At 39.6% G+C, this 9,261-nt stretch overlaps 1 protein-coding gene across 2 annotated transcripts in view; it reads right to left on the bottom strand.

The window, feature by feature from the left end:
* wdr90 (WD repeat domain 90) overlaps positions 1 to 9,182 on the bottom strand; it is a 30,982-nt gene extending 21,800 nt beyond the window's left edge. For both annotated transcript variants that reach the window (XM_032574938.1, XM_032574937.1), the window contains exons 1-15: positions 8,889 to 9,182; positions 8,687 to 8,778; positions 7,099 to 7,275; positions 6,882 to 7,020; positions 6,043 to 6,213; positions 5,050 to 5,176; positions 4,214 to 4,275; positions 3,597 to 3,697; positions 3,344 to 3,502; positions 2,504 to 2,548; positions 2,348 to 2,413; positions 2,164 to 2,274; positions 1,351 to 1,496; positions 1,219 to 1,276; positions 510 to 628 (exon numbers count right to left, since the gene is read on the bottom strand). In XM_032574938.1, coding sequence (XP_032430829.1) covers positions 510 to 628; positions 1,219 to 1,276; positions 1,351 to 1,496; positions 2,164 to 2,274; positions 2,348 to 2,413; positions 2,504 to 2,548; positions 3,344 to 3,502; positions 3,597 to 3,697; positions 4,214 to 4,275; positions 5,050 to 5,176; positions 6,043 to 6,213; positions 6,882 to 7,020; positions 7,099 to 7,275; positions 8,687 to 8,778; positions 8,889 to 8,901 — 1,586 coding nt within the window. In that variant the 5' untranslated portion in view covers positions 8,902 to 9,182. The remainder of the gene's footprint in view (positions 1 to 509; positions 629 to 1,218; positions 1,277 to 1,350; positions 1,497 to 2,163; positions 2,275 to 2,347; positions 2,414 to 2,503; positions 2,549 to 3,343; positions 3,503 to 3,596; positions 3,698 to 4,213; positions 4,276 to 5,049; positions 5,177 to 6,042; positions 6,214 to 6,881; positions 7,021 to 7,098; positions 7,276 to 8,686; positions 8,779 to 8,888) is intronic.
* Between the last annotated feature and the right edge of the window lie 79 nt (positions 9,183 to 9,261).

Genomic DNA, 9,261 nt, shown 5'->3' on the forward strand with positions numbered 1-9,261 from the left:
ATGCCGTTGTCAGTCAGTCGCTATGGCAACGAGTCTGTGTAGCTTAGCCGACAGAGAGCGAGAAAAAAGAAGAATAGCTAGTAGTTTTGAGTTGGTCTTTAAAGTTTTTTCTGCACTATTTTTCCATTTGCTGTGGGGCGCTGCAGTGAATGAATAATACCTTCATCTCCAGGTTTCATTTAGTTAGCAGGATTGTTTTACCGCAGCAGCGCGACCAGCGATGGCGAGGAAAATAGTCTTTTTCAAAAAAGAAACTAACAAAATAATTTCTACAATACCAGATCTTTTCCCCACACTGAACTAATAATCACTCAAATTTAATGTTGGATTTTTCTTTTTCTTATTGACGCAGCAATAAAATCAGATTTATATAGTGCAAATAACGGTGGATGGTTCTGTATATCATTTCCAACAAAATGAGGAACCGATGTCTGAAAATGGTCTCCACTACGCAGAGATGCCCCGTGTGTAAGCAGCAGCAGCAGCAGCTGCAGGAATAAGCAGGATACCTGGTCTCATCAAAGAAAGTGACCTTCATGGTGATAATGTCCACATCTGTGTGAGCTTTGGCCAAGATGGTTCCCTCTCCGCCTTTAGCAGCGTTTAGCGTGTTCCACACAACCACCATCTAAAAAATACAGATAATACCAAAACAAAACGAGTCACCAACAGCTTAGCACTCAGCTTTTAACAGAGGCAAAACCCAAGTTTTACTTTAGTAGAAGTAAAACTACTTTTACCCAAGTAAAAGTAAAAAGTATCCATCCAAAAAATTACTCAAGTAAGAGTGGAAAGTAAAGTGGAAATTTTGGTATTTTAAGAACCAAAATGACAATAATTCATTTAAGTTACAAAAAATAACAAAATCAGACAAAATAAATTTTTCCAAATCAGTTTCTTTCAATAAAAAATGTATAAAACTTGAACAAACGCTGCAGGTGTGTGTCTGTCTGGTGGATTTTTGGTTAAGAGGAGTAAGAGGAGAGATACTTCATAATAAAAGTAAAAAACAAAAGTCACTCAAGTAAATGTAACTAATTTCTACTCAACTCTCACTCATTGTGTGGAGAAGTTCTTTGATGGTTGGACAGGTAGCAGTAGTCTAGTATTTTCAAGCCTTTTTGCAGCAGCCATGCTGAGCTTGCTGCTGTTAGTAACGTCAGTTTATTTTTCCTGGCAGCTTTTACTAATTGCAGAAATAAGCAACAACCTGCTCACCGTTTTATTGTGTCTGTCTTTCCCCACGCCACAGAGGATGCCGCCTCCATAGGAGAAACTTCAGGGCAGAACGAGGTTAATGAGAGGAAAATAAAGGAAGCTGAAGCTGAAGGTGTTCAGGTCTGATCTCACCTGAGACAGGACAGAGAATGAGCGTGAGCCCTGAACATGGACAGGCAGGTCCCTGCGCTGTAGTCCCACAGCCGCACGACGCTGTTGCTGCCGCTCTGCGCCGACGCCAGCAGAGTCGTACTGCCGTTAAAGGTCAGAGCAGAAATCTGCAGACAGAAGATACAGGAAATCAGTCTGTCCATGCCGTTAATTATCCATCAATACATATTTAACAACTCTTTTCCCCCAAATCCCCAAAAAAGAGATTCATTACAAATTTACCTTTTTTTTATATCCAAATGATAAATTCTTTTGGAAAAACTATCTGCGCTTTTACAAAAATGCAGATAGCGACAAATTTAGCAGCAATTACCAAATAAAAGATATTAGCAGCCAATCTAGCTACTGTTTTTCTTTTTTCTTTTTTTTTAAAAAAAGAAGCAACTAGCAACATTTTTCCACACAAAAAAGCAACAAGTGACAAATTTAGCAATTTTTCTCCAAAAGTGACTAGCTGGAAAACTTGTGACTTTTTTCCAAAACTCGACTAGCGAGCAAAAAAAAAGTTTTTGCGAATGGAAGATTGGTAGAAGACAAATCTATAAATTTAGTTCCAAAAACGCGGGGCTGATCGACGTAGCATCAGATAAGCTGTACCGTTGGAACCAATAGGAAAATTCACCTGCAGTACCACAGTTCAACCAAAAGAGAGCAGCACTGATGCAGTTTTAGGACAAATATTGCAGATTTAAACAAATTTACACAGAACACAGGAGCCTTAAGAACCAGTTCAGTTTAAGAAAGCTGATTTGGGGCTTGGCTAAAATAAAATACCTTATCCGTGTGGCCGGTGAAGAATCTTTGCTCGCGGGACAGAATCTTCATAGAAACAATGATCGCGTGGCACGGATAGACCACTTCCTCCCCTGATTTGGTCCACAGGGCCTGCAGGATGGAAAGGTTCTGCCAATAAACCTCTAGATTAAATCAGATTTCATTTGAAGAGCGATTATCATACATCTCTGGTGGTGGCTCCTCCGAAGCCGATGATCCGGCTGAGCCGCAGGATCGGGTCGGGCAGCAGCTTCCAACGCGAAGCGCAACAGGAAAAGACGTTTTACATGAAAGTATTCATCATTCAGTCACTAAGGAAGTGTTTCTGTACCCAACATACCTGCTGTCGCTGCTTGCTCTCTTTGAACACTGAGGTGCAAAACACCTGAAGAACAAGTTCAACTGTTTTTATTACAACAGACAGCAGCGAAATAATAAGACTGGGAAAGTATCTGGTCTATTTAAATCACATCACTGTAGATTTCCTTAATGCTGTAGATTTAATTCAGAGCAAAATTTAGTCCAGGAACATCAAACTCATTTTTATTTTGGGAAATATTGATATTATGAACGTTTTGATAAATCCCAAAAACAAACCTCTAAATTTGAGTAAGTAGCCGCCTCCGCACTCGATGATAGAGTTAAATAATGCTGACGTCGATGCAATTTGGCAGAATACCTATGAAACTATGGAACAATATTACTGCCACTGAAAAAATAAGATTCTCACTTTAATCTTCTCAAGTCAAAAGTCACAATTCTGAGAAAATTCTTGCATTTTCTCAGAATTCTGAAAGTTTTTCCTCAAATGCTGACTTTTTCTCAGAATTTATTTTTTCCCCCCAGAATTCTTATTTTTTCAAAATCTTTTTTCTCCATTATTACAACTTTTGATCTTAGAAGATTAAAGTCGGATTAATTCTGGTAAATTCTGAGATAAAAGGAAAAAAGTAAAAATTCTAAGAAAAATTCAGATTTTTATTCCTGTGGTCTTAATCCTGTTAAATTAAAAACTGCTTTCATTTGACTGATAAAGTATAATTTAAGCATAGAACGGTTATTTGCAGGTTCTATTCTAGTGTTCCTCTGGACCACATAAAGCTTTACGGCGGACCAGATTTGGCCCGCGCGCCTCGAGTTTGACAGCTGTGGTCCAGTCGCTGGCAGCATGTGGCGTCACCTCATCTCCGCTGCTGTCTCCGTGTGTGCTGAGAACGTCTTGGGGATGCGCGTACACATGAACTCCTGCGTCGCTGCGCAGCGGGTCCTCCGCCTCCGTCGCGTTAGACGGACTCAACTCGGGAACGCTGGACACCACAGACGTTCGGTTCCTCGGGAGCTGAGGAGACGAAACGAAGAATGCAACAATGTTTAGATTCTTTTTTTGTCTGAAAACATAAAAACTAGATGTAAGGATCTGAATCTGCTTTTACGAGTTTTGAGGAGGCGATCGGCTGACAGAGAGAAACTCGGCGTTGAACCGGGTCGCTGACTGTGGCGGCGCGAGTCTCGTCTTTCTGGTATGAAGGACTTCCTGGAAAGAAATGAACTGGAAATCAGTGGCAGAAAAATTATTTTAAGAGTTTTTACAATTATTACAAGAAAAGTACAAATATCATCTTTCCTGCGGACTGAAGATTGGATGACAGCTTCATTTATCCGTCTGTACAATAACCCGTTTCAGGAGAAATGAAAACCCGACCCAAGCTGAAAATGAGGCTTTTTGTTCAGGAAACACAAACTTCAGCGCCAATAACGAACTCATTATTCCAATTTGTGCTTTGAGTAATTTTGTCAGAGCAAACAGCATCACCTTGCAACATTTAGTTATTACCAGACAAAAAGAAAATGGCACAGAACCTTTCGGTCAGAACATTTTCTGATCCAATTGGAGCTGCAGAGACGGATGGCCAGATCTGGTGATTACAAGCAATTCCAGGAAAACTATGGCTACCACGGTTTCTGATCACACCACACGTTGGCTTGTTGGAGAAAGAAAAGCTTTTCTGAGAGTCTGAGGTTCGTTTTGTGAAATAATGTGTTTATTTACCAGCCGCTGGATCCGGTTTCTGAATGGAGTCAAAGGGAAGTTTAGTCCCATCAGAGGGAAACCTGTAGAGCAAAACATCATTTAATTCCTTTTGTAGTCTTGATATGAGCAGCTCAGCTACTGGTGTCATATAAAGCTTTTTAAAGGCAACCTGTTGTGCTTCCTTTAGCGGGTTAGGATCGATCTGTGGCCTATACAAAACATGTTCATTACTTTAATAATTATTAGATAATCACATTTCAGCTCCGTTCAGAATGAGATGCTTTAAGGCGTGTTGTCACTTTAAATCCAAATAAGCTACTGCTGGCCACGCCCCCAACTCAACCTTTACGTGAAAACGTAAAAAGATGCGCAGTTATACAACCGTATGTCTTTGAAAAGCAGAAGTGGCGTCTCCTGCACAACCAACCAGAATGCAGCAGGTGGTTTCTGGATCATAAGTCAACAATAAAACACTTGTCTTTTCCAGCAGCCGTTGTACAGCGGGAAAAACCAGCTGACCAAACATGCTAGACCTCAGATTGGGTTGCTAGGTAACGAGCTAGGCTTCTCTGGGGTTGCTAGGTAACGGCACATTGCCCTATGAGAGGTTTTTGACGCGGCTCATTTTCCAGATTTTCCAAGCAGTTGAGACCAAAATAGAAGAACAAAAATGAATTTTGCCCAACAGGTCCCCTTTACTGATGGTGACTGAATTTCTAAAACGTTTTCTAATCATACCAACCAACCACAAACCGACACACTGGACACGTGGCAGCAGGAAGCTGGAATCGAACCCGCAGCTTTCCGCTGATCCACAGTCGTGGTATCAGTGAAAGCAGTTCAGAGTTTCGTACTTGATGTGATCATAAAAGTCATTCCAGGAGCCTCCTTTCGGCACCGGGAAGGACATCTCTCTGGGAATCGGACCCTTTCCCTGTGAGGCGGACAGACCTCGGAGCTTCGCCTCCCTGAAGGTCATTGCTGTGGAGGGAAAATAAGAAAGTTCTGGTTGGTGCACTGATTGCAGTTTTCAGGCTGATGACCGATTTTTAAAAATCCTAAACTTCTGATTCTGATATATTTGTTTTTTAAATGCCTGTCTGGTGCTAAGATAAGATTTGGAAGCATCACATTAGAAATTGTTGACGGAAACGTTAATATTACAAATAATTTTCTAAATCTTGCAAAAATCTAATGCGCTCTGTGCCTTACCAAAGGCACAAAATCCGGAAAATTTCCAAGTTCAAACTTCGAGCTGGGAGGGGAGGATCCTCCATTTTTCTGACATGTGCTTCATGCTAGTTAGCAAACGCTACTTCCTGTTTATTACAGCCATGCGTAGCGTCAAGATCTGACAAATCACGCTTAGCACAGCCTGACTGATTTCCTCTGAATCAGCTGATGGAAACACAGCTAACTCGCATTTTGTGTTTTACAAAAGTTCCATGACAATTGGATGGAGACATAGCTACTGTTTTAGTCTTAGTGTATTTAAAATGTTGAACAAACATTTCTAATAACAGAAAAAAGTTGATAGATTTGTCTTTATTTTAAATAGATGCTATAGGATTCTGAAAGGTCACTAAATATAGTGACAGAGTTGCTATATTTAATAACTTTTCAGACAAAAAATATCGGAATTGGCAGGTTAGGTTTTTTATAGATCGATGATCAGCCCAGTTTCACAGGGCCAGCAGTATTCAGTATATATTAGAAATGTTTTTTCTTATTTTAACATGATGCCACTCTGAGTTCCTGACACAATGAAACGCCTCAGTGTTTCTTTACAGTCTGTAAATGAAGTAAAGCTTGGGTAGGAACTGTTCCCTCGGTGGTTTGGCTCTCACCCGGGTCCAGCAGCAGGTCGCTGGTGAACATGTTTTTCACAGCCATGTTGGCGCAGAGCTTGACGCTCTTCAGGTGAGCGTGGTGCCGGTTGAGGTAGAAGGTGAGCGTGAAGCACAGGTCCATCATCAGGCAGGTCCAACGCACCGAGTCCGGAGCCGGACCCACCAGACCTGCGGCACAAACAAACCGGAGCTGCAACTGGAACCCACTGAGCTCAATGTTTTCTGCTGCATGGTAAAAATATTCACAGTTGATCACATGTCAATAACAACATATTATATGTTTTATCTATTTCTATCAGATTGTTTGTGATAGAAACACACCAAACAGTGCATGCTGAACTCGTGAAGGGGAAGCAAAATTGTTTAATTATTTACAAATAAAACTCTGAAATGTGTCAGACATTTGTACTCTCTCTCCGTTACGCCAACAACCCAAAATTAAATCCAGTGTAGTTTATTTTCTGATGCGAGGTGAAAAACTAACACTTCACCTCAGGGCTGAAACAACAATAGTCAACTAATTTAATAATCAAATAATGGTTAACTGGAGTATACAGACTCAAAAAAACACAATCCAGCAGACAAAACATGCTGGAGTTATGGGTTGCTAGGTAACAGGCTGGCCTTAGCTGGGTTGCTAGGTAACAGCGCAATGTGCCCGTGGAATGTGACGTAATATAACGGCTCATTTTCCAGACACCAAAAAACATGAAGCTATTGCCAAAAAACTGCTGTGTGTCTTTTTGAAGAGCTTGGAAAACGAAAGGTTTCCTTTAACTATTGATTAACTGAAGAACACCTTAAGGAAACCTTTAAGGTGTGACCATAAATTTTACCTTGCCTCGCTGAGCTCGAGGTTTTTTCATAAACCGAATCTTTCGCAGCTCCACAAAGGAAGGGAAACTGGAGCCAAGTAGCCGTGGACTTGAACTCCTTAAACATGTTGGAAAAGGAGATCCGGACCACTTGGCCCTCCTGCAGCACACAGTGACCAGAACACGAGTTAGATCCACAGCCAAACCCGGACTAAACCACCACGGTAAGCTGCGGTACCTCCACGGCGACATCCAAGTGGACCATGAAGTATTTTCCAGGCGTGGGTCTGAACAGAAGGTAGAAGTATCGACCGGTCAGGCCCAGAGACTGGTTGCTGCTTTTGGGAATGAGGATGTAACTGTTGGTGGGAACTGGACCTTTGATCGAAAACACCGGACACCTCAGAGTCCGGTCCTGCAAAGTCCGGTCAAACAGACATAAACCTGAGTTTCATCTGCGGGATTATCATAATGCATCTTTTTAATTTTTACAGGAAAGTCGACTAAAAGCTAAAGACTAGAGCTAAAGCTAAAGCTAACAATGCTCTTAAATGACATTTAGAGACCAAACATGCTGAATCTAGTGTGGGAGTCCATTTTCAGCTCTTCTGTTTTATTTATTTATTTGATTTTTTGTCTTTTTTTACCTTTCCACACACAAGTCAAAAAAGAAAAAACACACCGAAAAACAAGACAAAGCAGCACATAAATATTTAAATTCCTGTCAATGGCAAGAACACAAAGTGTAGGTAGAAACTCAAACTTATACTTTCACATCAATCAAACTTTATTGTGCAGGTTTAGCAAGTGATTGTTTTTGCATTTTTTACTGAAAGTGAAAAACACAGTGAAGCATTGATTCAAATAGAGCTGCAACTAATTATTTCAACTAGCACATATTCTGAAGATTAATTGGGAACAAAATGCATATTTTGCAGATTTTTCATTTAGTGTCTTTTTTTGATTATAAGTCTTTTTTGTACAATATTAGAAATTCGTTAAAATATATAAGTAAACAATTGAATTTCTTTTTAATTAAGAAAAAACTTTAGATATTTTTTCATTGTAAGAACCGCAGTCCTTTAATGAATGCTTGATCATTTGCATCAAAGGACGAATCTGCAGCTAAAAAATCCCTTTCTGCTGGACTGGAGATCATTGAAGTGTAGAAATGATCTGGAAATTAATTGTTGATTAAATGATTAATAACTAATATAGTGTTTTTTACTCAATTTTAACCAAGTGAAGATATAAATGCCACTTTAGAAGACTCCATGGCAGGTTTATATCTTTGTAAGTGGAAAATATTAAGTACAACACAGCAAATATTTCCTTTACTGAGATTTATCTTATTTCATTTTTACCTCATAATAAATCTTAGGGACACCCATCCATTATATTTGGAAAAGTTTGTAGAAGAAACCTCTTATTTTCGTTGCTGAGAATAAACTAAAATTTTACAGACTTTAAAAAATTTTAAAATAATAAGTCCAAAAACGTTAAATGACTGTAAACATTAAGGAAAAAATAAAGCATTTTGTTTTATTTATTCTTGTTCAGGTAAAAGAAAAATAATTTGCAATGATAATTTAGAGTTTTGTAACTGGAGGGGGTGGAAAAAATTTTTGGGCTCTGAATAATTTCAACTTTGGGATTTTGGCCCTCCGTGCAAAAAACTGGAAACAATTGTTGCTTTAAAAATTTTTATTATATTAAATAACAATTTCATGCTGGATAGAAAAACACGGTTAGAAAAAATAATTAAAAATGACCTATAAATGAATGCAAACTGTACAGATTTTGTGATTTTATTTAGATTTATTTACCATAGAAGAAGACACATCTCCAGCTTTGGCCGACCTTTTCCATTCCTCAACTTTAACATGTTTGAAAATGTTCACGTAAGGATGCTGCCAACCTGCACGAATCACAGCCAGAACATCACACGGGGCAGACTTTACTTTACGAGCTTAAACAACACTAAACTGGCGACATTAAACAAGCCTGGTAGACGTATTTTAGCCTTACCTGTCGAAGCCATTGAAGGATGCTGCAAATCAACTGTCAACCTGTTGATTTTTAGCTAGCAAGCAAACAGCCGGTCAATAGAAGAAGCGGGGAAAAGCTCATTCTCCTACTAGCCCACAAAATGATAATGTTTCTGATTCATGTTTTTATAAAAATGAACATATTTCCAGCTTTTCGGACGCGGTGGGAGCGCTTCAGGTAACTTTTCTTCACTGGTTTCAGCATTTATTTCTCTCTTCCCGCTTCAGCCTGCGCCGTCTCCAACGACAACAACGTTAGCTTGACGTAATGACGCAGCGCCGAAGGGAACTCTGGGTAATGAAGTTTATAAAGCTAAACGAACACCAATCACATTTCAAGACACAAAAATGAT

Source organism: Xiphophorus hellerii, chromosome 10 (genome assembly GCF_003331165.1).
Source record: "Xiphophorus hellerii strain 12219 chromosome 10, Xiphophorus_hellerii-4.1, whole genome shotgun sequence".
Taxonomy (NCBI): Eukaryota; Metazoa; Chordata; class Actinopteri; order Cyprinodontiformes; family Poeciliidae; genus Xiphophorus; species Xiphophorus hellerii.